Source organism: Neophocaena asiaeorientalis, unplaced genomic scaffold (assembly GCF_003031525.2).
Source record: "Neophocaena asiaeorientalis asiaeorientalis breed wild unplaced genomic scaffold, Neophocaena_asiaeorientalis_V1.1 scaffold521, whole genome shotgun sequence".
In the NCBI taxonomy this organism is placed as follows: Eukaryota; Metazoa; Chordata; class Mammalia; order Artiodactyla; family Phocoenidae; genus Neophocaena; species Neophocaena asiaeorientalis.
In genome coordinates, this window is record NW_020174712.1 from 2,825,882 (window position 1) to 2,853,133 (window position 27,252).

General features: G+C 41.7%; 1 protein-coding gene across 2 annotated transcripts in view; it reads left to right on the forward strand.

Moving 5' to 3' along the window:
• Positions 1-1,655: 1,655 nt before the first annotated feature.
• SNX25 (sorting nexin 25) overlaps positions 1,656-27,252 on the forward strand; it is an 84,238-nt gene continuing 58,641 nt past the window's right edge. Inside the window, exons 1-4 of one of the 2 annotated variants that reach the window (XM_024759957.1) lie at positions 1,656-1,739; positions 5,641-5,857; positions 9,438-9,610; positions 10,747-10,933. In XM_024759957.1, coding sequence (XP_024615725.1) covers positions 1,718-1,739; positions 5,641-5,857; positions 9,438-9,610; positions 10,747-10,933 — 599 coding nt within the window. In that variant the 5' untranslated portion in view covers positions 1,656-1,717. Of the gene's footprint in view, positions 1,740-5,640; positions 5,858-9,437; positions 9,611-10,746; positions 10,934-27,252 lie in introns of those variants that run through there. The other variant, XM_024759958.1, reaches the window with a different exon arrangement.

Consider the following 27,252-nt stretch of genomic DNA (forward strand, 5'->3'; position numbering starts at 1 on the left):
GCCCATGTGCCACCACTACTGAAGCCCGCGTGCCTAGAGGCCGTGCTTCACAACAAGAGAAGCCACCGCAATGAGAAGCCCCCGCACCGCAGTGAAGAGTAGCCCCCGCTCACTGCAACTAGAGAAAGCCCGCGCGCAGCAACGAAGACCCAATGCAGCCAAAAATAAATAAGTAAATTTATTGAAAAAGACTATGGCTTTTGTTTTTTAATAACAGTGATCACAAAAATGGTTGATACTCTTGGCATTTGACCCATGGGTAGTGTGAAACTAAGCCAAGGACTAGAAATTCTCTGCTCATGGTCGGGTGGTCCAGGGCCATGGTGTTGATTGCAGCTGTGTTGGGGTGGCCTGCAAGAACAAAAGGATTTCCTCATGCTCATTTACTGGATGAAGGTGATGCTAACATGAGCCATTTAGATCTCCTGAGTGACTGTGGTGGTGCTAGTAAAGCACTTGTAATATTTCACATGCCTAAAGAAGTGCTCTACGTTCCACTACTAGTAACTTTTTTTTATTGCTCTGAAACCAATAAGTGGCCCAATTACATTATACATGCTTTTGATCACTTTCGTATGTGATCAATTAAAAGTTTTCCTCTTTAATGTCATCTTACTAGCCAGATAGTGGGATTTAAATCTGATACATTGCCTCTCTCTGTTTTTGTTTTTTGTTTTTTGCCAGCTAGTATCTTTTTATAATTAAAAACTTAAAATTTACTGTTACACAGACATATGTGGAGGAAGAAGTTAAAATCCTATGCCTCTGCCTATTAAAGGAAACCACTTTTAATAGTTTAGCATATATGCTTCCAAGCATTTTCCATCATGGAAAACTTTCCATGAAGGCATATGTATCCCTAATTCATTCCTTTTAAGGGTTGCATTATATTGTAAAATATGAGCATACCATAATTTAACTCTTTGGCTATTGATATACACTTGGGCTATTTCCAGTTTTTTGCCCTTACAATCAACATAGCAGTGAAATTCTTGGTATATATACTTTTTTGCAACGTGGAGGTATTTTATGCTGGCTAGATCCCTAGGAGTGGAATTGCTGAGTGAAGGTAGTGCATTTAAAATAACTCTTATATTTCGTGTCTTATTTTAGAGAAATCTTCTCCATCCCAGGATTCAACACAGTGTCTCCCTTGTTTCCTTTAAATGCTTTTTTAGTTAAAAAACATATTTAGTGTTTTAATCACTTTGGAGTTATTTATATATGAAGTGTGAGATAAGACTCTAATCTTCTTTGCCACATGAATATCAAATTGTCCCAACACCACTTATTGAGTCGTCTGTTTTCCTCACAGATTTCAAATTCTTTCTCATTATGTTCTTAATTCTCATATATAGATATGTATCTATATATAGGTGTTTTTGTACTTTCTACCATTCTGTTGATTTGTTTATTCCTATACTGATATCATACCATTTTGATATCTGGTAGGGAAAACCCTTCCTTAATTCTTCTTTTTCAAAAATTTCTTAACCTTAAGCATTTATTTACTTTTCCAGAAGAACTTTATAATCTGTTAAGCAGTATTTTAGTGCCTGTTTAAGTGGTTTTTCATACCTTTGGTTTTATTTTTATGTATGATTTATTCATTCAGTAATATGCATTTTTTCTTCTTCTTCTTCCATTTCAGAGTCCTGTGTGTGGAAACTCTGTACACGAGTCAGTTCAGTCTAGAAGGGTAGTCATTTCTCATAACATGGACAAGGCTCTGAAAGAAGGTAAGGATTAAGTTAGGATATATAATTACCATGGGAAGCAATTCATTATGTTCTAAAAGGAAAATAATCATTCCTAGCAAATTTATCTATCCTTGTCTACATGTTGCATTTGAATTTTTTCTTCATGAATTTTTACTTGAAGACTTAATAAATACATCCATGTTTTAGTTAAATGGATGGGATCTAAACATTGATTAAGTAGGAATTTTCAGGTCACATGAAACTAGCCAGCTAGGTGGAGCTAGTTCCAGGATAGGAAGCAAGGATCTGCTCTCTGTTACCTAAAGTAGGTATCAGGAAACTTTGTTTCTTTTAGATATAAACTAGAGAAGGTGCACTGGGGATGAGTACACTCAGGCTTGCTCATGGACAAACCAGTTAACCAAATTTAGGGATATCAGTCAACCTTATAAAAGAATGAAGGACATTCATGTGAAACTAGTATTAAGGATGATTAGAAAGGGGATTGTGGCAGGTACAATATTATATGTCTAGAAATGGGGACAAGTAAGTGTAATTACAAATATTAAAGTTTAAAAGAGAATAATATATTTTGATCAAATTAAAGTTTAAAAAGATATTTTAAAAATTAAATTTCTAAAAACTGATAATTTCAGTTATATGTACAGAAAAAAATGTCTGAGGTTTTTCAGATGAAAATACATGGTGTTAAATATGAAGTTAGGAGAGAACTGGCAGCTCTACCAGACACCCTTAAAAGGTTTTCTCCTGAAGTTACATTGCCTAGAAAACTGACAGAAGATTGACTGTTTTGTTTGTTTTGTTTTTGCGGTACGCGGGCCTCTCACTGTTGTGGCCTCTCCCGTTGCGGAGCACAGGCTCCGGACGCGCAGGGTCAGTGGCCATGGCTCACAGGCCCAGCCGCTCCGCGGCATGTGGGATCTTCCTGGACCGGAGCACGAACCCGTGTCCCCTGCATCGGCAGGCGGACTCTCAACCACTGAGCCACCAGGGAAGCCCAGAAGATAGACTTTTAAAAATCTTTTTGACTTGCTATTAAATCTCACTAGATCTATAGCCTAACTTTCACTAGGCTCCCCTGAATTATCTCACTAATGTGGGCCAGAGAATTTAATTCAGTAATTATCGAGTACCTGCTGTTTGCTCAGTAGACTTGGACTACTCTAAGTAGACAGACTACTTAGACTGTCCAATGATTAGATGCTGACACAGCGGAAGCAGAGCTAGTACCTCAAAGAGCATGACTTCCCCCTCCCCATAGGCTCAACTTATCTTGTTCATGACTCACTTTTCCTTCCTTCCTTCCTTCCTTCCTTCCTTCCTTCCTTCCTTCCTTCCTTCCTTCCTTCCTTCCTTCCTTCCCTCCCTCCCTCCCTCCCCCCCCTTCCCCTCTCTCTTTCTTTCTTGCTGCGTTGGGTCTTCGTAGCTGCACGTGGGCTTTCTGTAGTTGCGGTGAGCGGGGGCTACTCTTCGTTGTGGTGTGTGGGCTTCTCACTGCAGTGGCTTCTCTTGTTGTGGAGCACGGGCTCTAGGTGCGCGGGCTCAGTAGTTGTAGCACGTGGGCTCAGTAGTTGTGGCTCATGGGCTGTAGAGTGCAGGCTCAGTAGTTGCGGTGCACGGGCTTAGTTGCTCTGCGCATGTGGGATCTTCCAGGACCAGGGCTCGAACCCGTGTCCCCTGCATTGGCAGGTGGATTCTTAACCACTGCACCACCACGGAAGTCCCTCATTCATGACTCTTTACCTAGTGGTATGAAATATCTGTCCATTTTTGTTGAATGAATGAATAGATCAACAAGTGACATAACCTAATAACCTCAAAATCTTCCCAGAAGATGACTTTCGTTCTGCACACAGAGAGTAATTATTAATTGCATTTTTGAAAACTTTGTACACCATAAAGGGCCATCTATATGATCAATGAAATTGTCGTTCTTATCATTATCATTGGGGCAGTTCCTGGTGGAATGAGGACTGTTTCTTTGTGCCAAGAGACTCAGGTCATGGACATTTACAACCTGCGGTGCTCTACCTCTTGGGCATGGAAGATTGCACCCTGAGTTATCCTGGGGAGAAGGCAGAAATGGAAAATGGCTCTCTCGGAGCTTCTTTCTCATACTGTTTACTTAGGTTGAGTCATTCCTTGTTCTGAACATTTATAGATACTTAACCTAGCATCACATTTTCTAGACTACATGGTAGCTTTTTAACTGGTCTCTTCACCTCTAGTAATTCTCTACTTTGTTACCCTAAATACTCTTTTCAGATTAATCTAACTAAAGCTGAAAAGTTCTAATCATGTTATTCCATTCTCTCTAATCTTCAGTGATTCCCTCTTACCTACTTATTTCTTTGAGAGCCGTCCTAGAAATTAGATGTATTTGAGTGATAATAGCTTCTGAATTTTTGTTGGCTGTTATGCCTTTAGAAGAAAATCTCTTTGCTTGGCAGTGAGAATAAGTGTTCTTTCACTTCTCACTGTGGTTTGTTACATTACTTACACTTACTTCTTAATGAAAACCATAAAATGATCACGAATTTCTGTCTCCTTGAATTGACCTAGAAGGTATATTTAAAAACATTTTGTTCATATGTGTACTTGTGTGAGTGTATGTAGTTAGGTAATACATACTTAGAATCATGGCTTTGTTTTGTACTTCTTATATTTGTTATATTTTTATGATACTTAGTTTGAAGAGGGGTACTGATGAGCTATTGATGGAAGATATGCCTGTGGCTAACACATATCTCTATTACTGAGTACAGATTTTTGTCAGTATTTATTTTTATCCATTTCTCACCAAAACCTATTATCAGAGGAGTATTTTAGGTGTGTAATACTTAGAGTATGCAGTGTGGTTAACAAATGTAGTGAGACATTATGTAGGTGAATATGCCCTTCACATAAATCTTTTAGCATGCTGAAAAGATCTTATTTTTAGAGATTAAGTCTCTTATAATTGCTCTTAATTTCCTGCTTTAATTTGAAATTAAATTTTAATGAAAGGAAAAATGCTTCTATTTTTCCAAACGTTTTGGTTTGCAGATTTATTTGCCACTAGCTAAAAATTCTTTGGCATGGAAACTTTGTTTGATACAAGAGTACAAGAGAAAGAATTGCAAATGAACGAATTAGCAGTGTTTTACTGGCAAGGTGTGTGTCATCATGCTCTTGTTGCTTGGCCTCGGGGTTCCCAGAAGGAGGGTAAAAGGCTATAAAAGCCTGGAGGTCATGTAATCCAGCCCCACCGTCTCAGGAAGTAATTTTTCCATGTCATCCTTGTCCATTAGATACTCAGCTTGTTTAAAAATTTCTTATGATGGAACATTCGTCACCTAATATGGCAGCCTCTCGAATAGCTTTAATGTTTTTATTCGGTTCTTCCTTATGTTGAACAGAAAAAACAACTTCCTTGTGATTTCCACCCATTGGTCCTATTTGTACTGTCTAGAGCAATTTAGAATTAGAAAAAAAAAAATCAGAGGGTTTGGTACCAAGATAGAATATTTAAAGATTGGGCTATCTGAGAAAATCCAGTACCTATGGTCACCACACCCCCAAAATTCTACTTAGATGAGAATCTCTGATTTTGAAAGGCTTCAGGGAAGAGTGTGTCTTCCCTTGTTTTGTTTTCTACTCTCTTTAAATTTTAAACAGTGAGGGACTTCCCTGGCGGTCCAGCGGTTAAGACTTCGCCTTCCAGTGCAGGGGGTGTGGGTTTGATCCCTGGTCGGAGAGCTAAGATCCCACATGCCTCTCGGCCAAAACACCAGAACATAAAGCAGAAGCAATATTGTAACAAAACACATATTCTAAAGTGACTACTAAATAGCAGGTGGCCAGCTTCCAGTAGAAAAGCCGTCTCGGTGTCTGTTGTTTTCACCCAAGTTTGACACGTTGCTCTGTCTCTTCCTGGTAGTGTTTGACTACAGTTACAGAGACTACATCCTGTCCTGGTATGGAAGCCTCAGCAGAGACGAGGGGCAGCTCTACCACCTGCTTTCCGAGGACTTCTGGGAAGTTGTCAGACGGCTGCGCCACAGGCTGAGCCGCGTGGACATGGTCAGAGTTGTCTGCAGTGATGTCGTGAGAGCTTTACTCGCTCACTTCTGTGACCTGAAGGCGGCAGATGCCAGGTAACTGTTATAATGGGAACAACCTCCCCTTCACCTTTATTCACAGTAGAATATTTTCCTTATTGAGAGGGTTGTTGAAGTCAAGACAAAACTCGGGCACATTCATCCTGTTCCTGGCACTCGGCTGGAAATGTAGACATATTGGGGGGGGATAATTATAATGTTCTGATAGAGTAAACTTTAAAAAAATTTTTAATAGAAAACCACTTTGTGGACTTGTTTGCTTTTGTAAATAACTGAAACAGTGACATGAATTTTGTGGAGCCAGCAGCACTATCATGAATGTATTTAGACAGTATTAAGGGTGCCTAGAAACAGAACATTTAAATATAGTGCTTTACACTCGGAAGAGTGTCAGTGAGTTTTCAGTTTTCAGGAAAGTTTAAATGAAGTTCATTTTTGTGTGCGTGTGAGTCCTGTGTTAAGAGCTCTGTTGCGTCACAATATCCTGAAAATTGATTTTTAAAAGGAACTCAGTGTTGGAGCATGTGGGCTGTAATTAGAGAAGGTCTTCCAATGTGAAAATTGCTAATATTTAGGCTTGTTAGCCTTTTGCTCTGTTACACGGGAAAGGTTTGTGCCTGTGAGGTGACTCTGCCTATGGAAGAAGACTGCAACAAGGCCTTTCTGTGCTCATAACAAGTTCTTATTCTCTTAGGTTTGCGGATAGGATTTTAAGTGTTTGTCTTACTCTTGTGTGAGTGACAGCATGGTGACTCATAGCACCCCTAACTGGGACATGAAAAGCAGTCTTACTGCAATAAGTAGCCTTCTGCCTGTTTGCGTCTGGACTCAGTTGGAGTAGCAGCGGGCTCCCTGCAGCTCCTGTGGCCTCTTCTCATTGACACTGCTCTGCCTCTGCCGTCGGGGACGAGAGAAAGTATTTGCAAAATACGTAAGGGGATGAGTAAGCAGAGGCATCCTCGTCGGGCAGGTGGGAACTCACATTCTTCTAAGAAGCCCTGTCTTGCAGCTCTGTCAGAAAGTACTCCCTGTCCTGCCTGTGAGGTTGCTCTGGGGCCTGGCTGCCAAGGGCGCTCGGTCGTGCAGCAGCAGCCCTCTGTCCTTGGCTGTGCCGCCTCTTCCCACGAGTTGTCCCCTCTCCCCATGTCCACACAGCTCAGGTTCACGTGGCCAGAATCCACAGGGCCGCCATATGCCTGTTCTTCTCCAGCTTGCTGCCCCCGGTGTGTTTTGCAAACTTTGAAAATAAAACCAGGAATACATTTTATATTGTGGTGCAGTTTCATCAGATAACGCTCAGTACCTGTGAAAACTTTGACATTTTTTGTTCTTTACCATTAAAAAAAAAAAAGGCATTTGAGACTAAATTGTATTTTGTTTCTTGTGGGTCACAACCCACGGTTTGAAAAAATTACTGTAGAGCTACAGTTTTCAGATTTCGTGGTCTCAGAATCCCTCTACACTCATAAAAGTTATCAAGGACCTGAAAGAGCTTCGTTTAAGCGGGTTAGAGCTGTGGTGTCCCAGGGCCGGCTTGTGCTGGGTGTGGGAGCAGACGGTGCACATCTCTCAACTCTGAGGTCAGTGATGATCACCTTGTCGGTTTGTAATTGGCCGTGGCGTGGGTATTTACTCCTTGAAATCGGAAAATGCTACAAATCGGAGCTTTTTTTCCCCCTTGGAGAGCCAGTTGAACATTTACCAGCTCACCACTCATCCTATCGGTCAATATTTACCATATTAGATATTAAACTAAGACTTTTTTTTTTTTCCCCCCGGCACGCAGGCCTCTCACTGCTGTGGCCTCTCCCGTTGCGGAGCACAGGCTCCGGACGCGCAGGCTCAGCGACCATGGCTCACGGCCCCAGCCGCTCCGCGGCACGTGGGATCTTCCCGGACCGGGGCACGAACCCGTGTCCCCTGCATCGGCAGGCGGACTCTCAACCACTGCGCCACCAGGGAAGCCTGAGAGTATATTTTTCACTGAGACATTTATTTACCAGCTTCTGAAATTACTGCTTTTGTGGATAATATTTGTGATGAGTAAACATCACAATAATAGAAACAGAGAACTGATTCCACTGTCGAAGCTCCTTTCCTGTGGAATTCCAGTTTTCTCGTGCCAAGGGTACATGTAGGCTATGCCTAGAAGCTTCTAGTTGATTCTTATTAAAGGAAAAAAAATCTACCATTGTTCTCTGACATTATGGATATTTGAAAAAGTGCCAGTAGGTCACTGGTGTTTTGCATGTAGATGGTGGTGCCCTGGAGGCGAATGCTGGGGATCTAATATCTGATTGTGCAACACCTCCTACAGATCACACAGTGAGAGTGGCAGAAACCTAGGTCCGATGGTTATCTCGGTACTTGCCTGCCCCAGGTAAACAGTGCCCTCGCCCTGGAAATCACCCTTGGTGTACAGGTTTCCACTGGCTGCAAAATGACTGTGGCAGCCAGGAAGCACCCAACTGAGTTGGCCACTATCAGGCAAGAGAATAATAAATTGCATTAATAAAAGCAACGCATCCTCTGGTTGACTGTTAGGCAGTTGTGTGAGGCAGTTTTCCGGTCAGCCTGTATTCATTTCCCAGCTGACGTTCTGTTGGCTGCTTTAAGCCAATCCAGATCACACTTAATTTTTGCCTCTGCTTCCTCTTCCTTTGCCCCATCTGTCTTGTCCAGCATGTTTCAGGAAAACCTAAAGATGATTGTTTTTATGCTATTACATCAATGGCATCTTTAATTTCACAGCCTCCTTTTTACAATCTGTGCATTTTGTTTACTGGTCAAGCACAGGCATGTTGTTTAAGGCACAAAATAATGCTTGTTTTCACATATATTTCTTCTGTATCTCTGAAATTTTTTTCCTTTTCACTTTAACAATCTCTGATTATGGTGTAGCGTTGAAAAAGAGTCTGGACTTGAGAGTCAGACAGAACAGGACCTGAGAGTTATTTCTACCATTTGTTACCTCTGTGACTTTGGACCATTCAGGTGATCATTCAGATCCTTAATACTCTCATCTATAAAATGGTGATGATGATACTTGCTTCTAGATGTAGGTGGGAAGATTAAATAATACTGCACGTATGAAGTGTATGGAAGGTTAATGTCCTTTTGCTCACTCACGGCATGAGAACCCAGAGGTAAGTACTAGTAGTTGGAGTAAACAAGTGGCAGATCCACACTGACAGGAGGACGCTGCCAGGAGCTGGTGACCCTGGTTTAATGCTTTGTTAGATTTTTTTTTTTTTTGCCTTTGGAGAAATGAAGCTATAGATCACATTTAGGGAGAGAGCTAGGAGACTTAAAAATAATCTAGTTAAAGAGCTGCTCACCCCTTTTTAGATTGTTGCTGTGACTTGGGAGTCGTGTATGAGGGTTGATGCTACTTAAGGTTGGAAATCCCGAAAGGCCATGCATTTGCATTTTTCCAGATTAGTCTGTGGTTGAGAAAATTACTGACTGTTGATATAGTCAAAGAGTGGACATAGTTATTAAAACTGTTGCGTTGCCCATTTGAAGTTTTTTTTTTTACCTAACGGTACATAACCAAGCTGTTTCTAGAAACATCTTTCCTTCCCTTTCCCTCTCTTCATGTATTTATTTTTTTCAGACATGAAGAACAGCCGAGGCCCTTTGTGTTGCATGCATTCTTGAGGAACTCAGATGATGAAGTAAGATTTCTACAAACGTGTTCTCGGGTTCTGGTGTTTTGTCTCCTTCCCTCAAAGGATGTCCAATCTCTCAGCTTACGCATAATGCTCGCAGAAATTCTCACAGCAAAAGGTAGACTTTCATAACTAATTGATATTACTAATGCGATACTTGTGCAAGCTAACGTGCTACATACGAATGTGATAACACTTTATATGACACCTATGCAGACCTTGTGTACTGTGGGACATACGGGAATTAAAGTATTTTCAAAAGGTCAGGTTTAAATGTCACTCAGAGAAGGCATCACTTGACCCTACGTGATAAACAGATGTTTCATATAACATATTACCAAATACATAGTCCACTCTGCTGTTTGTAATAGGTAACCAGTCCTTATGCCCACCACAGTGTAGCATCCACCTGGGATAGATTTTGAGTCACCCAGGCCAGTTACGTGCCTTATGAAAGACTGTCTGTACTCAAACTCTAGTATGTGTTTGCTTAAAATACCTTTGCTTCAGGATTCATTGGCAATGCCTATATGTGACTTAGAATAAATAGAAGAGGGACTGTACCACAAAATAATGTGGTTGTTAGAAAAAAAGTGTATCCAGGGAAATGCTTAGCTAGGATAAGGAAAAATGGAAGAAGATATCATCTGAGAGAAACTTTTCCTATCTCAGAATCTCAAACAAATAATGTTGTGTTTGATATGCCGTGATTTAATATCTCATTTATTATCTCTGGGTTAGCCAGCTGTACCCATTAGCTGATATAGCCAACCACAGAGAAAAGGGGAACTTTCTAACCTAAAGTTAGTGGGGTGAATCTGTCATAGTGTCATTGACTTTTTTAACAACTTCCTCCCTGAGGTCTGTTTCACCAGTTGGGAGAACGTTAACTTTCATCTTTTGGCAGACAAAATATATTGAGCCTTATAAAAGAAATCAAAGGGAAAAAAATGAATGTACTTAATTTTGATAGCTTTGTTAACAACTTGGGTTCCAGATGGCTTTCTTTCATTATTCTTTTCCATGTAACTCATTTGTTAAAACGACCACTTGGTTGTAGCCATAACTACTAGCAAACCCAGAGGGATGGGTAGCTGTGTGTGGGGGGGGGGGTGTGGGGGTGTGTGTGTGTCTGTGGCCCATTTGGGTAGTTTTAAAATGTTTCCCAGATGTACTTTCAATTATATAACATGAAAGCGGTTTCTTTAAAGGAGAATACCCTTTTTAAGTGGTGCTCTCTTCTCTGTCCCACAGTCTTAAAGCCAGTAGTGGAGTTACTTAGTAATCCAGATTACATTAACCAGATGTTGCTTGCCCAGTTGGAGCACAGAGAACAGGTGAATGAACATCACAAGAGAGCCTACACGTATGCTCCCTCCTATGAAGAGTTCATCAAGCTTATTAACAGCAACTCTGATGTTGAGTTCTTGAAGCAACTAAGGTATTTGTTCTTTAATTATGGTGTGACAGTGCTACTGACTATCTTCCTCTACCTGGTTAGGTAAAAAAAAAAACCCAAAAAACTGTGGTTGTCAGGGAAGAAGAAATAAAGGAGGTCCATAAAACTTACTAATCAGTAATAGCAAAATGCATCCAGCTTCTCCCTTGGCAGCGGAATTCATTCAAAGTATCATGTTTTTCAAATAATTAGGTCATAATAGAAAGCTGTTCAGTTGTTAGAACCTGCGTAGCTGCTCAGGTGCTTACCTTGGAAAAGCAGTGGAAGGAAATACTGTTTTTGGGGGGGGGGGGTTTAAAGAATAATTTTTTTTTTAAAAATTTATTTATTTATTTTTGGCTGCGTTGGGTCTTCGTTGCTGCGCGCAGGCTTTCTCTAGTTGAGGCGAGCAGGGGCTACTCTTCGTTGCAGTGCTCAGGCTTCTTACTGCAGTGGCTTCTCTTGTTGTGGAGCATGGGTTCTAGGTGTGCGGGCTTCAGTAGTGGTGGCACATGGGCCTCCGTAGTTGTGGCTCGCTGGCTCTAGGGCGCAGGCTCAGTAGTTGTGGCGCACGGGCTTAGTTGCTCCGCAGCATGTGGGATCTTCCCGGACCAGGGCTCAAATCCATGTCCCTTGCATTGGCAGGTGGATTCTTAACCACTGCGCCACCAGGGAAGCCCAATGCTGTGTTTTAAAAATTACAGTGTAGGCCATTTGTGTTGATTTTCATTTTTCTTACGAAATACAGAGGCCCAGGTTTGGGAATAAAGGGTTCTTGACTAATTGTTTTGAGAAAACACATTTGAAATATACCCCAGGAATCTAATTTATAGGGGAATTCAGTTTCCTTTACGGTACTTGAGATATTTTTAGGGGTGAGTGTGTGTGTTTATTTTTAATTTTTAAAATACAGGTTATGCATATACAGTATGATTATATAGTATTGTGTAGTTTGTGGATTTTCTAGGCTTCTGTTTCTCTAGTTACCCTTCTGTTTTAGTGTCCCCAAATAAGCATGCATGGGAAGAAAGGAAACTCTGGCCTGTCAGTTTTGCTTCTGATAGGTAATTTTTGTAAGTCTCTGGCGGAAAAGTAAAATATTGGCTGAAATTGGGTCTTTGAACTGTTTGAGGGCTTTGGACTTGCCACGTTTGCCCCTGAACCAGGGTCAACATTAAAGTGAGTTATGCTGCTACATTTTCTAATCTGAATAATACACCCTCTAAGAAGCACACACTGTGGATGCCTCTGTGTTCTCGTAAACTGTGCTGTGTCTTAATCTAGGTCCCACAAATGTATAATGATGGGTTCGATTGTATGACTTTGTTTACAAGTAATTTAATTCTTGTGAGATATAGTCTCTGAAGATTTTAATCATGTTTCTCTTTCCATTCATAATCTTGAATAGGCTATATGGTACTTATTTATTATAGATTTGTGATTATTTATGTCTGAATCTAGAAATTCCTTTTTCGTAGTTGTGGCACTTGAGCTGATAGAGAACCCAAGAGCCAGTATTCCAAGTTTGTCACCTGAGGCTTACAGGTCACATCTACTCACAGATCATCCTTACTGTGGCTTCCTCTGACTCCTTTTGAAGTGTCATTCCACAGAAAGTGAAGGAGCCCACAGGTCAGACACCCTTGTTGCCTCCTCGTCGCCTTAAAATTCTCAGCATGACAACACACACACACCAAGCTCTGGTTCTAGAGACACTGTTCAAACTTATACTCTAATATTCCTCTCCCTAGTGCTTTTATAATATTGTTCCCAGATGTGCTGTGTGTGGTGTGACCAAGGTAATGTGATGACCACCTTCCATGGAATTACAATTTCCTCCTAAGACTGTTTATGAGCAGGTGATACCTCATGTTGATAAATTGTGGGTGCATTGAATTCCTAAGTATTTTCCTCTGCCAGACAGTCTCTCCACAGTAAGGTCAGACATGGACCATTGGAAAACTCCAAGGAAGTTTAAGATAACAATCTAGAATCTAGTATTCATTCTTCTTCCAGACTTGTGCATGAGTGTTCTATTTTCTGAACCAAACAAAAGATTCCAGCACCGCACACATGGTGACATAGTTAATGGTGTAACAAAAAGGCACCAAAAGACATTTTTTGATCAGAACTAATTATTTTGAATGATCACCTATTGGTACTCTAGCACCATCTGTCATTTTGTATCTGAGCACAGTTCCTATATTATGAGTGGATCTTGGTAAGAATTGATGGCTTACCTTCTTTAAAATGTACTAGTGAAAGTCTCTAGACTATTTGAAATACTATGAATGTCTTAATGTTGGCAGTTTGTCATCGAGTAGGTAAAGAAGTAGCTGAGCAAGAGCTGCCTTTTAGAAAAACAGAAGCATGGTATCTACTGTCCCAGGATGACTGGACAGCCTGCTTTCGTCACAGTCGGAGTGTTATGGATTGCCCTCACTGTGTGGCAGAAGATTACACTAGAAGTGCTGCCTAATCATTTCCCCCTTTCCCTCTCATACGTGATGGAACAAAAACAGTATAAGCACTTACATCTTTTTTGACATCACTTCCTCTCGATCTCACAAATAGGGCAACACTGAAGGGTATCCCACTGGGGGTCCCAGGAAGCAGGCCCTCTGTTGAGCGCTGGGAGACTTAAGGGGCAGTAGAAAAGCTGAACTAAAGAATGGCTTTTTCAAAAATTGAGATATAAGTCACATACCATAGAATTCAACAATTTTAAAGTGGACAGTTCCGTGGTTTTTGGTGTATTCAGAGGCCGTGCAACCATACCCACTAATTCCAGACTAGTTTCGTCACCCTAAAAAGAAAGCTTATACCCATTGGCAGTCATTTCCCATCCTTCTCCTCCCCCCAGCCCTTGGGCACCACTCGTGTGCTTTCTGTCTCAGTAGATTTGCCTATTCTGGACATTTCATGTAAATGGAATCATACAATATGTGTCCTTTTGTGTCTGGCTTCTTTCACTCAGCCTAATGTTTCCGAGGTTCATCCATGTTGCAGTATATATCAGTACTCCATTTTTTTGGCTGAATACTGCTCCACTGTATGAATATACCATATTTTGTTTATGCATTTATCAGTTAGTGGAAGATTTAGGTTGTTGCACTTTGAAGAATGCCTTTTGAATGATCATTGAGCATCTTCAGCAGTACTGTCAGTGACTGCTGATAAATGAGACTAAAAGTGTTGCAGGTTCCTAACCTCTTCCTCTCACCACCTCCCCTCACTCTAAATACCTGCCACCAACAAGGAGTGTTGGAGTACAGACACCAGGAAGGGGTGTTCGTTTAGTGCATTATTCCTTTTCCACATATTGTCTTCTCTTTTGTGTCCTCCACCCTACTGTTAGAAACACCTTACTTTAGGTTTCAATGGGGAGAACACTTGGAGGTACTCTGGTGATTAGACAATCAGACTCTTAAAGTGGCTTGTCTATTAGAAGCACAAAGAATCCATTTTCAGATTTAATTAAGTGGGCGTAATGACCTTTTCTTCTGACCTCTATCCCTTTGTAAGCTTTCAGTTCCTCGTGTAAATCTTGGGAAGTATGTTGATAACTTCCTTTAGACAGGCTGCAAAATTCTCTTGTAACAAGGGGCATGAACTCCTTCAAAGAGTCAGATGCGCCTGGCAACATCAGCTCTGGGATCGTAATCCTGAAGAATGTATAGTCTCCTCAACAAGCCTGGCAAAGAACCTTAGGAGAAAATACTGTGAAAGGCATTTTTGTCAATGATAGATACACACATCCAGAGTTGCTCTCTGTATACTTGTGTAAATAGTGCATTGTCCTGGGGCATCTTTCCTGGACCTGTGACCACAAGACAATTCCTTGGGCATTGCTTTATTGTGACATTTTAGGTAGTTCTCTTCCATGTGGCACTGGTATATCTTTCGTCCTTGGGGTGGGTGTCCCTTTTCGTTGTACCTGAGGCACAGATCTGAGGACTAATTTTTACTCCCTGCTTCTTGCACTAGAGAGGCTACCAGGAACAACTCTGTGATGGGAGAGATTGATCTTTTTGCTCAAAGAGTAGGTGATGCTGCATAAATTATCTTGTTACTTGGCTGCTTACTGTTCACCTGATTAAAAAAATTGCCCTCTATTTAAGGGTCAGTTCTGCTCACTCGTATTGACAGGCAGAATTGCTTTTTATCAGACTTCTGTCTACAACCCACGTTGATGAGGCCTATCAGCCACATAGCACGAGTGGAGCTGCTTTCTTCAACCATAGTCTCAACTCTTCTGTTGTTTTTCTGGTACAGTTAGAGTCCTCTGCCCTCTGACTTTATTAGGGTTTTAGGTCATTATCTTCAAATTGCTCTCAGTAAAATTTTGGGGTAGGCTGCATAAGCCACGGAATGCGTCTTATTTAGACTAAGTGAAACCATCCACTTTTATTTTATACTTATTTGGGAGTTAGATGAATGTTTTCTAAAGGAAAGAGTCATTCAGCTCTGCCAGGCTGGAGTGCATTAAAAATAAACAAACAACAACAAACCCTTAAAGGTGCTATTTGTAATTCTGCAGTAGTTTGTTGTTTTCTCTGAGCGACCATGAGATCTTTTCACAGTAGGACTATAAAGCTAGAAATGTGTCCTTCACGTATACTAAGTTAGTGGGATTTTTGTTTGTTTTAACATCTTTATTGGAGTGTAATTGCTCTACATTGCTGTGTTAGTTTGTGCTGTATAACAAAGTGAATCAGCTATACGTATACTTATATCCCCATATCCCCTCCCTCTTGCGTCTCCCTCCCACCCTCCGTATCCCACCCCTCTAGGTGGTCACAAAGCACCGAGCTGATCTCCCTGTGCCATGAGGCTGCTTCCCAATAGCTATCTATTTTACATTTGGTAGTGTATATATGTCCATGCCACTCTCTCACTTTGTCCAGTTTACCCTCCCCCCCCGCCATGTCCTCAAGTCCATTCTCTACATTTGTGTCTTTATTCCTGTCCTGCCCCTAGGTTCTTGAGAACCTTTTTTTTTGTTGTTTTTTTTTTAGATTCCATATATATGTGTTAGCATACGGTATTTGTTTTGCTCTTTCTGACTTACTTCACTCTGTATGACAGATTCTAGGTCCATCCACCTCACTACAAATAACTCAATTTCGTTTCTTTTTATGGCAGGGTAACATTCCACTGTATATATATGCCACGTCTTCTTTATCCATTTGTCTGTCGATGGGCATTTAGGTTGATTCCATGACCTGGCTATAGTAAATAGTGCTGCAATGAACATTGGGGTGTATGTGTCTTTTTGAATTATGGTTTTCTCAGGGTATATGCCCAGTAGTGGGATTGCTGGGTCGTATGGTAGTTCTGTTTTTATTTTTTTGAGGAACCTCCATACTGTTCTCCATAGTGGCTATATCAATTTACATTCCCACCAACAGTGTAGGAGGCTTCCCTTTTCTGCACACCCTCTCCAGCATTTATTGTTTGTAGATTTTTTTAAAAAATAAATTTATTTATTTACTTAGTTTTGGCTGCGTTGGTCTTGGTTGCTGTGCGCAGGCTTTTCTCTGCTTGCAGTGAGCGGGGGCTACTCTTCGTTGCGGTGCATGGGCTTCTCATTGCAGTGGCTTCTTGTTGCGGAGCACGGGCTCTAGGCGCGCGGGCTTCAGTAGTTGTAGCATGCGGGCTCAGGAGTTGTGGCTCGCAGACTAGAGTGCAGGCTCAGTAGTTGTGGCACGTGGGCTTTGTTGCTGCCACGGCACGTGGGATCTTCCCGGACCAAGGCTCGAACCTGTGTCCCCTGCATTGGCAGGCAGATTCTTAACCACTGTGCTCCCAGGGAAGCCCTGTTTGTAGATTTTTGGGTGATGGCCATTCTGACTGGTATGAGATGATATCTCATTGTAGTTTTGATTTGCATTTCTCTAATGATTGATGATGTTGAGCATCCCTTCATGGGTTTGTTGGCCATCTGTATATCTTCTTTGGAGAAATGTCGATTTAGGTCTTCTGCTCATTTTTGGATAGAGTTGTTTGTTTTTTTGATATTGAGCTGCATGAGCTGCTTGTATATTGTGGAGATTAATTCTTTGTCAGTTGCGTCATTTGCAAATATTTCCGCGCATTCTGAGGGTTGTCTTTTCGTCTTGTTTATGGTCTCCTTTGCTGTGCAAAAGCTTTTAAGTTTCATTTGGTCCCATTTGTTTATTTTTGTTTTTATTTCCATTTCTCTAGGAGGTGGGTCAAAAAGGATCTTGCTGTGATTTATGTCATGCAATGTTCTGCCTATGTTTTCCTCTAAGAGTTTTACAGTGTCTAGCCTTACATTTAGGTCTTTAATCCATTTTGAGTTTATTTTGGTGTATGGTGTTAGGGAGTGTTCTAATTTCATTCTTTTACATGTAGCTGTCCAGTTTTCCCAGCACCACTTATTGAGGAGGCTGTCTTTTCTCCACTGTATATTCTTGCCTCCTTTATCAAAGATAAGGTGACCATGTGCGTGGGTTTATCTCTGGGCTTTCTTTACTGTTCCATTGATCTATATTTCTGTTTTTATGCCAGTACCATACTGTGTTGATTACTGTTGCTTTGTAGTGTAGTCTGAAGTCAGGAAGCCTGATCCCTCAGCTCCATTTTTCTTTCTCAGGATTGCTTTAGCTATTCGGGGTCTTTTGTGTTTCCGTACAAATTGTGACATTTTTTGTGCTAGTTTTGTGAAAAATGCCATTGGTAGTTTGATAGGGATTACACTGTATCTGTAGGTTGCTTTGGGTAGTATCGTTGTTTTCATAATGTTGATTTTTCCAATCCAAGAACATGGTATATCTCTCCGTCTGTTTGTATCATCCTTAATTTCTTTCAATCAGTGTCTTGTAGTTTTCTGCATACAGGTCTTCTGTCTCCATTGGTAGGTTTATTCCTAGGTATTTTATTCTTTTTGTGGCAGTGGTAAATGGGAGTGTTTCCTTAATTTCTCTTTCAGATTTTTCATCATTAGTGTATAGGAATGCAAGAGATTTCTGTGCATTAATTTTGTAACTTGCTACTTTACCACATTCATTGATTAGCTCTAATAGTTTTATGGTAGCACCTTTTGGATTCTCTGTATAGTATCATGTCATCTGCAAACAGTGACAGTTTTTCTTCTTCTCCAATTTGGGTTCCTTTCATTTCTTTTTCTTCTCCGATTGCTGTGGCTAAAACTTTGAAAACTATGTTGAATAATAGTGGTTAGAGTGGGCAACCTTGTCTTGTTCCTGCTCTTAGGGGAAATGGTTTAAGTTTTTCACCATTGAGAACAATGTTGGCTGTGGGTTTGTCATAGATGACCTTTATTATGTTGACGTAAGTTCCCTGTATGCCTACTTTCTGGAGGGTGTAGGCATATCATAAATGGGTGTTGAATTTTGTCAAAAGCTTTTTCTGCATCTGTTGAGATGATCATATGGTTTTTATCCTTCAGTTAGTATGGTGTGTCACATTGATTGATTTGCATATATTGAAGAATCCTTGCATTCCTGGGATAAACCCCAGTTGATCATGGTGTATGATCCTTTTAATGTGCTGTTGGAATCTGTTTGCTAGTATTTTGTTGAGGATGTTTGCATCTATGTTCATCAGTGTTATTGGCCTGTAGTTTTCTTTTTTTGTGATATCTTTGTCTGGTTTTGGTATCAGGGTGTTGGTGGCCTTGTAGAATGAGTTTGGGAGTGTTCCTTCCTCTGCTATATTTTGGAAGAATTTGAGAAGGATAGGTGTTAGCTCTTCTCTAAATGTTCGGTAGAATTCACCTGTGAAGCCATCTGGTCCTGGGCTTTTGTTTGTTGGAAGATTTTAAATCACAGTTTCAATTTCAGTGCTTGTGATTGGTCTGTTTATATTTTCTATTTCTTCCTGGTTCAGTCTCGGAAGGTTGTGCTTTTCTAAGAATTTGTCCATTTCTTCCAGGTTGTCCATTTTATTGGCATAGAGTTGCTTGTAGTAATCTCTCATGATCTTTTGTATTTCTGCAGTGTCAGTTGTTACTTCTCCTTTTTCATTTCTAATTCTGTTGACTTGAGTCTTCTCCCTTTTTTTCTTGATGAGTCTGGCTAATGGTTTATCAATTTTGTTTATCTTCTCAAAGAACCAGCTTTTAGTTTTATTGATCTTTGCTATCGTTTCCTTCATTTCTTTTCCATTTATTTCTGATCTGATCTCTATGATTTCTTTCCTTCTGCTAACTTTGGGGTTTTTTTGTTCTTCTTTCTCTAATTGCTTTAGGTGTAAGGTTAGGTTGTTTATTTGAGATGTTTCTTGTTTCTTGAGGTAGGATTTTATTGCTGTAAACTTCCCTCTTTTGCTTTTGCTGCATCCCACAGGTTTTGGGTCGTTGTGTTTTCATTGTCATTTGTGTCTAGGTTATTTTTGATTTCCTCAGTGATCTCTTGGTTATTGAGTAGTGTATTGTTTAGCCTCCATGTGTTTGTATTTTTTACAGATTTTTTTCCCTGAAATTGATATCTAATCTCATAGCATTGTGGTTGGAAAAGATGCTTGATACAATCTCAATTTTCTTAAATTTACCAAGACTTGATTTGTGACCCAGGATATGATCTATCCTGGAGAATGTTCCATGAGCATTTGAGAAGAAAGTGTATTCTGTTGTTTTTGTATGGAATGTTCTATAAATATCAATTAAATCCATCTTGTTTAATGTGTCATTTAAAGCTTGTGTTTCCTTATTTTCATTTTGGTTGATCTGTCCATTGGTGAAAGTGGGGTGTTAAAGTCCCCTACTATGATTGTGTTACTGTCGATTTCCCCTTTTATGGCTGTTAGTATTTGCCTTATGTATTGAGGTGCTCCTTCTTTGTCTCTGGTAATAGCCTTTATTTTAAAGTCTATTTTGTCTGATATGAGAATTGCTACTCCAGCTTTCTTTTGATTTCTGTTTGCATGGAATATCTTTTTCCATCCCCTCACTTTCTGTCTGTATGTGTCCCTAGGTCTGAAGAGGGTCTCTTGTAGACAACATATGTATGGGTCTTGTTTTTGTATCCATTCAGCCGGTCTGTGTCTTTTGGTTGCAGCATTTAATCCATTTACATTTAAGGTAATTATCGATATGTATGTTCCTATTCCCATTTTCTTAATTGTTTCGGGTTTGTTTTCGTAGGTCTTTCCCTTCTCTTGTGTTTCCTGCCTAGAGAAGTTCCCTTAGCATTTGTTGTAGAGCTGGTTTGGTGGTGCTGAATTCTCTTAGCTTTTGCTTGTCTGTAAAGGTTTTAATTTCTCCATCGAATCTGAATGAGATTCTTGCTGCGTAGAGTCATCTTGGTTGTAGGTTTTTCACTTTAAATATGTCCTGCCGGTCCCTTCTGGCTTGCAGAGTTTCTGCCAAAAGATCAGCTGTTAACCTTATGGGGATTACCTTGTATGTTATTTGTTGCTTTTCCCTTGTTGCTTTCAGTATTTTTCCTTTGTATTTAATATTTGATAGCTTGATTAATATGTGTCTTGGCGTGTTTCTCCTTGGATTTATCCTTTATGGGACTCTCTGTGCTTCCTGGAGTTGACTGACTATTTCCTTTCCCATATTAGGGAAGTTTTCAATTATAATCTCTTCAAATATTTTCTCAGTCCCTTTCTGTTTCTCTTCTTCTTCTGGGACCCCTGTAATTTGAATGTTGGTGCATTTAATGTTGTCCCAGAGGTCTCTGAGACTGTCCTCAATTCTTTTCATTCTTTTTTCTTTATTCTGCTCTGCAGTAGTTATTTCCACTATTTTATCTTCCAGGTCACTTATCTGTTCTTCTGCCTCAGTTATTCTGCTATTGATTCCTTCTAGAGAAGTTTTAATTTCATTTATTGTGTTTTTCATCATTGTTTGTTTGCTCTTTAGTTCTTCTGGGTCCTTGTTAAATGTTTCTTGTATTTTCTGCATTTTATTTCCAAGATATTGGATCATCTTTACTATCATTACTCTGAATTTTTTTTCAGGTAGACTGCCTATTTCCTCTTCATTTGTTTGGTCTGGTAGGTTTTTACCTTGCTCCTTCATCTGGTGTGTAATTCTCTGTCTTCTCATTTTGCTTAACTTACTGTGTTTGGGGTCTCCTTTTTGCAGGCTGCAGGTTCGTAGTTCCCATTGTTTTTGGTGTCTGCCCCCAGTGGCTAAGGCTGGTTCAATGGGTTGTGTAGGCTTCCTGGTGGAGGGGACTGGTGCCTATGTTCTGGTGGTGAGGCTGGATCTTGTCTTTCTGGTGGGCTGGACCACGTCTGGTGGTGTGTTTTGGGGTGTCTGTGAACTTATTATGATTTTAGGCAGCCTCTCTGCTCATGGGTGGGGTTGGGTTCCTGTCTTTCTAGTTGTTTGGCTTGGGGTGTCCAGCACTGGAACTTGCTGGTCATTGAGTGGAGCTGGGCCTTAGCGTTGAGATGGAGATCTCTGGGAGAGCTCTCGCCGATTTATATTATATGGAGCCAGGAGGTCTCTGCTGGTCCAAAGTCCTGAACTTGGCTTTCCCACCTCAGAGGCTCAGGCCTGATAGCTGGCCGGAGCACCAAGACCCTGTCCGGCGCTTGGCTTTTGGGAAGTCTGAGATCTTCTACCAGCGTTCAGTAGGTGTTCTGTCGGAGTTGTTCCACATGTAGATGTATTTTTGATGTATTTGTGGGGAGGAAGGTGATCTTCACGTCTTACTCTTCTGCCATCTTGAAGGTCCTCTCTCTTCACACCTCCTGTTTCTAGAGGATCCACATTTCATTTGGAAAGGACATAAATCTGGCAGTCTCACTTCAGGCCTAGCCCTTCCACCTTTTTTCCCTTTGTGCTTAGACTGTTTCACTTGCTCATAGCGGGCCCTGTGCAGAGGCCTTGCCCCCAGCCCTTCAGACCAGAGTTCCTCAGGAAACGGCTGAACCGACACCTCAGCTCGGGACGTTTTCTGAAGCTCCTCACAGGACATTCAACTCAAGATGGCCTAAATTAGTGGTTTTTAACCCTGTCTGTATGTTAGAATCAACCAGGCTTTAAAACATTACAGTTTGATATCCTGCTGTCCCTTTGAGATACTCCCTTTTCTAGCATCCAAGATGTCAAAATGAGGATATGGGAGCTAGACTGGTTTAATATTTTGAATTTTCTGGGTCTTCTAGTAGGAGCAGTGATCAACTCTGCTAACAAAAGAGGAGCCAGAAATCTGAGTGTCATGTTGATGCAGGATGTTAAAGGGCAGATGAATAGATTCCCACCTGGTGTGGCTGGGGTGGGGGGGTGATGGCCACCGTCAAGGTAGGCAGAGCAGTGTTCAGGGTCCAGGTGCATCCATTTGTGAAACTCCACGTCACAGCCATACTAGAGAAAGGACTGTGTGTTCCTTTATTTTGAAGATAAAGCCGGAGTCAAAGTGAATGTTAAGCAAAGGAGCAGTGAAAGGTTTTGCCCCAGTGGAACCTGTTGTAAAGAAGTAGGCAGACCGTGGTCCAGGAATCTGCTGCATCCAGGGCTGCCTGCAATCTGTAATTCTTCAGTGCATTTGTGAAAAGTACCTTGATGGAGATTATTTGGTCCTCCATGGAAGATTCAGATGCCTAGGCTTCACCCCCAGGAACTTTTATGTAACTGGTCTAGAGTGGATCTTGGGCATCAGTTCCCCAGGTGATTATAAAATGCAATTAATACACAGAGAATCTCTTTTAAACGTCATGTGCTTTCACATGCTGCCAGTCTGAAGTCTCGGCTAGATGTCGTGTCATGTGATTCATTATGTTCTGATTCTTTGAAAACTGTTTATTACTGTTTGAGATATATGGTAACTGTGGAGGAGAATACTGACTAATCAGGACACCTCATTCTTCTGCCATGATTATTGTCATGAACAGAGGGCATTTTATCACTGACCTTCCTGAGAGATGTGTAACCCGAGGTTTCTCAGCCTTGGCAAAACTGACACGTGGGGCTTGATAGCCCTTTGTTGTGGGAGTTGTTCTGTTAACTGCAGAATGTAAGCAGCATCCCTAGCACCTGTACCCACTGAATGCCAGTAGCACCCGCACTGCTTTGTCAACCAGAAATGTCTCCGGACGTAGCCACATGTCCTCTGGGGGACAAAATTGTCCTTTCTTAAGAGCCACTGGTTTAACCCCGTGAACAGTTTGGAGGTACTGTACTTATATTAGTTAGGATTAGATTCAGCTGAAAATTATAGAAAACCCACAAAATAATGATGCCTTGTCAAAGTACAGAGGGTTTTTCTTCCTCCTTGCTTAAGGGAAGTCTGCAGTACCCAGTCCAGGGCTGGTGCGTGGCCCCGCCTTCCTCAAGGACCCAGGCTCCCCCGGCTCACTGCTCTGCCACCCTGTGTTGCGGAGTCCTCCTGGCTCAGGATGTTCTCTAGGGTGCCATCCGTCACGTCCTAATGCCAGGAAGTGCGATGGAGGCAGGGAAACATGGTGGCAAAGGTCCTGTACTGCTTGTCTTTTAAGGATATTTCTGGAAGCTGCTACATGACATTTTTGTTTATATTTCATTGGTCGAAACAATTGAGAAAAAGCAAGTAGTCTCATTCTGGGCACCCTTAGGCTTCGTTAAAAATGGAGGATTCTATTACTGAGGAAGGAAAAAGAAGGGCTATGGAAGAGGCAAACAGCTGTGTTTGCTACAGTATTTCATGTTCTGTAGTTATAGTGAAGCAGGATAGCACTGTTTCCCACACAGGCATTGGAGAAATGGCTGCTTCCCTGGACTGGGCATTTGCCAGGGTTAAAGAGATGCCAAGCAAATGCTCAAGAAAGGAAAACTTTCTTTGTTTTTAAGCTACCATTTGTTGAATATCCAATATGTGTGAAGCACAGTGCTAGGTTCTTTATAATCATCATCTGATTGTTATAACCACCATGTGAAGTAGGTACTGTGATTCTCATTATTTGGTTGAGGAGAGGAAAACGACTTGCCCCAGATTACAAAGCTAACAAGTAACAGAGCTGGGATTTGAATTCAGGTCTGTCTGACTTCAAACCCCATTTGTAAAGCTGGGTAACTTGCTAGCCAGGTGGGCAGAGAACGGCAGTGACACATGGCCCCAGCCTTGTGGGATTTTCTGCAAGTGTGGAGATAACTCTCTACTGTTCGTGAGCCTTTGCAGGCACTAATCCTTATGTGGGGAACAATACCATCAGAAGTACCATCATCTTTTATTAAGGCAGTGACAGACTGCCAGAGAAACAAGTAGTAAGAAAGAAAATCAGAGCAGCCTGTCACTGCCATAATCTCATTTACCACCAGCCCAAATCTTTATTAGATTTTTCAGTTCTGCATTTGTTTACTTCTGACCCTCATTTAAACAGCAATGTGGAGAATCTAAAAATAGATAGGAGGGCTTCCCTGGTGGCGCAGTGGTTGAGGGTCCGCCTGCCGATGCAGGGGACACGGGTTCGTGCCCCGGTCCGGGAAGATCCCACATGCCGCGGAGCGGCTGGGCCCGTGAGCCATGGCCGCTGAGCCTGCGCGTCCGGAGCCTGTGCTCCGCAACGGGAGAGGCCACAACAGTGAGAGGCCCGCGTACCGCAAAAATATATATATATATAAATAAATAAAATAAAATAAAAATAGGAAATTCTAATAATGAACGAAAGGTTTAAAATTAAAGAGATTAAGGATTATTTAGTTTGGAGAAGAGAAGGGGAACCTTTTATCTAGCACATACTGAGATTGGTATGGTGTTTTTCAGTTTTACCATACTAAAGCAAGAGGCAATGGGCATAATGAATGGATTAACTTAAGAGATCATGACTAGCAATGGGTTACTGAGGGGTTGCGTAGTATTTTTTCTTTCGATATCATAAGGGGGTGGATTTTCAACTCTGAATCAGTTTCGGTGCATTTGCACATGAGGATAATATTAAAAGTATTAAAATTCTTAAAATTGCATGCTTCTGTGTAGAAGAATTTAAATTAGTTGAATGTGCAGTGTTTTGAACAGTGATTCTGAAAATGTGAATCTTGCAGTAAAATAGGATTACATTGTAGAGGAACAAGAAAAAAGAAATCAAGCATACCTAAGACAACCTGCTGCAGCGTGTAAGAAATCACTGAGCACGTGTGAACTGCTGAGGAAGGCTCGTGTGGGTGGACAGGGAGATGGAAATTCGTAAGTGTAAAACAGAAGCCTGGCAAATTTTTATGAAAAGAATAAATGAATATAAATTTAGTTTAAAAAAAACACATTAAAATGTGAGGCTGCCTATGAAAAGTGTTCTAAAATATCTTTCGGCTTTATGAAAAATAAGAGTACATTGACTTTAGAATATAACTGCTGCTAGTGTCTGAGAAATAGCAGAGGACACAGAGGGGTGGGAGTTAAACATACCCGAGAACACAAATTATTTTCATTTAGGAGGAAAGACAATTAAGTGTTGGCAGCAATGTAAAATTTGATATGAGAAGGGGAATCTTGGTATGAAGAAGTTTATGATGTCTCTGAAATTAAAGAATACATTACGTGCTTGTGTTTGGAACAGCACTGGTGCCGTGTTAGGTGTGGGTAGAGTGTTACCTGCTTTCTGAACGACATTTAGGACCACAGGTCAGTTCATGTAAAGCACTTGGCCCAGGACCTGCATGTTCCTAATTGTTAGCTGACACTATTATTGTTACTGTTTATGATCATTAGACTAAGGATCACAAATAGATTTCGTTTCCTCGGGAAGAGTGGGCGGTTCCTAATGGCCCACTGGGATGCAGTGTTTCATCTTGGGGTTTGAGGAGGCCTAATGAATAGCAGTGGTCCTCTCTCCATCCTGAAGGCTGACCCATCTTAGGGCCAAGAAATAAGGCAAATGAAGACCACAGTGTCACTCTTATTACTGGAGATCCTGGACAATGTAGTTTATATATGCAGGCAGTGCGCTCTCTAAAACTGAGTTTCACGATTAGACATTCTTTCCCACCTGTCACTGCTGGGTCGGAATCCCTCTCCTTGTCCCCGCTGCTCCCTCCTTCCGTCTCCCTGGTAGGTGCAGTCTGCTTGCTGGCTGCCCTTTGGAGGCAGAGAACACACGCCCTTAAGAGGAAGGGGAACAGAAGGGCTGTGCTTCACAGGCCCAGTTCCTCCTCTGCGATCAGATTAAGAGCTTATTCCTCTCTGGGGAGGAGAGGAGAGGAATGAGTGAGAGGTGGAGGGAGGCCAGAGATGGTACTTCTGGGACTTAAAACATGAAGAGTTGAGGGAGGGGGGAGGTCAATAGGTACTGCTAGTTTCTTTAAAAAACAAAGACAAAAATTGTGCTAAGTGCCTCCTCAACAGAAAAGAACTTTATGGTTCACAAGTAGAGAAGGCTGGAGACTTCCCTGGCGGTCCAGTGGGTAAGTTTCCGCGCTCCCAATGCAGGGGGCCCGGGTTAGATCCCTGCTCGGGGAACTAGATCCCACATGCGTGCTGCAACTAAGAGTTTGCATGCCTCACCTAAGGAGCCCGCATGCCTCACCTGTGAGCCCGCATGCCGCAACTGTGAGCCTGCGTGCCTCAACAAAGATCCCGTGTGCTGCAACTAAGACCTGGTGCAGCCAAAAAAAAAAAAAAAAAGGTAATGAAGGCTGATGGAAGGGTGGTAGTGAAGGGTGGTGGAATGGATGTAAATAACCTCGAACATAGGTAATAGTAAAATGAATGAAATTATTAGGAAACGATGAGTTCTGTTTTTGTTCTTTTTTTTTCGTGGTACGCGGGCCTCTCACTGTTGTGGCCTCTCCCGTTGCGGAGCACAGGCTCCAGACGCACAGGCCCAGCGGCCATGGCTCACGGGCCCAGCCGCTCCGCGGCATGTGGGATCCTCCCGGACTGGGGCACGAACCCGTGTCCCCTGCGTGGGCAGGCGGACTCTCAACCACTGTGCCACCAGGGAAGCCCAACGATGAGTTTTGAGTACTTTTACTTTTAAAAAACAGTAGGTTTGTGTAATTTAATTTTAATAATGATGGGTTTAATTGCTGAAATGCAACAGCCAGCTCTCCTGAGCCGGCATAGGCCTCGCAGGCTGACTTCAGCCCAGCACTGAGTAGCAGCAACGTGCGCTCTGTCTTGTGATTCCCCAGCGCTTGACAGAAATGCAGCTCTTCTAGAGGCCGAGGAGCATTCGCAGCACAAGAAGTCAACCTGTAGTGACCGGTGCAGCACCAAGGCAGACCCTGGCCACGAACACAGGCTCAAGGGTCCGGCAGGCCTGGATTTCACAGACCTGGTTTGCACTGTGGCTTCACTGCTTGCAGAGTGCATGGTCTGAGGCAAGTCATTTACACTCTGAGCCTCAGTTTTAACTGTGAAACAGAGAAAATAGCTCCTACTTCATAGGGTTGTTGTGATAATTAA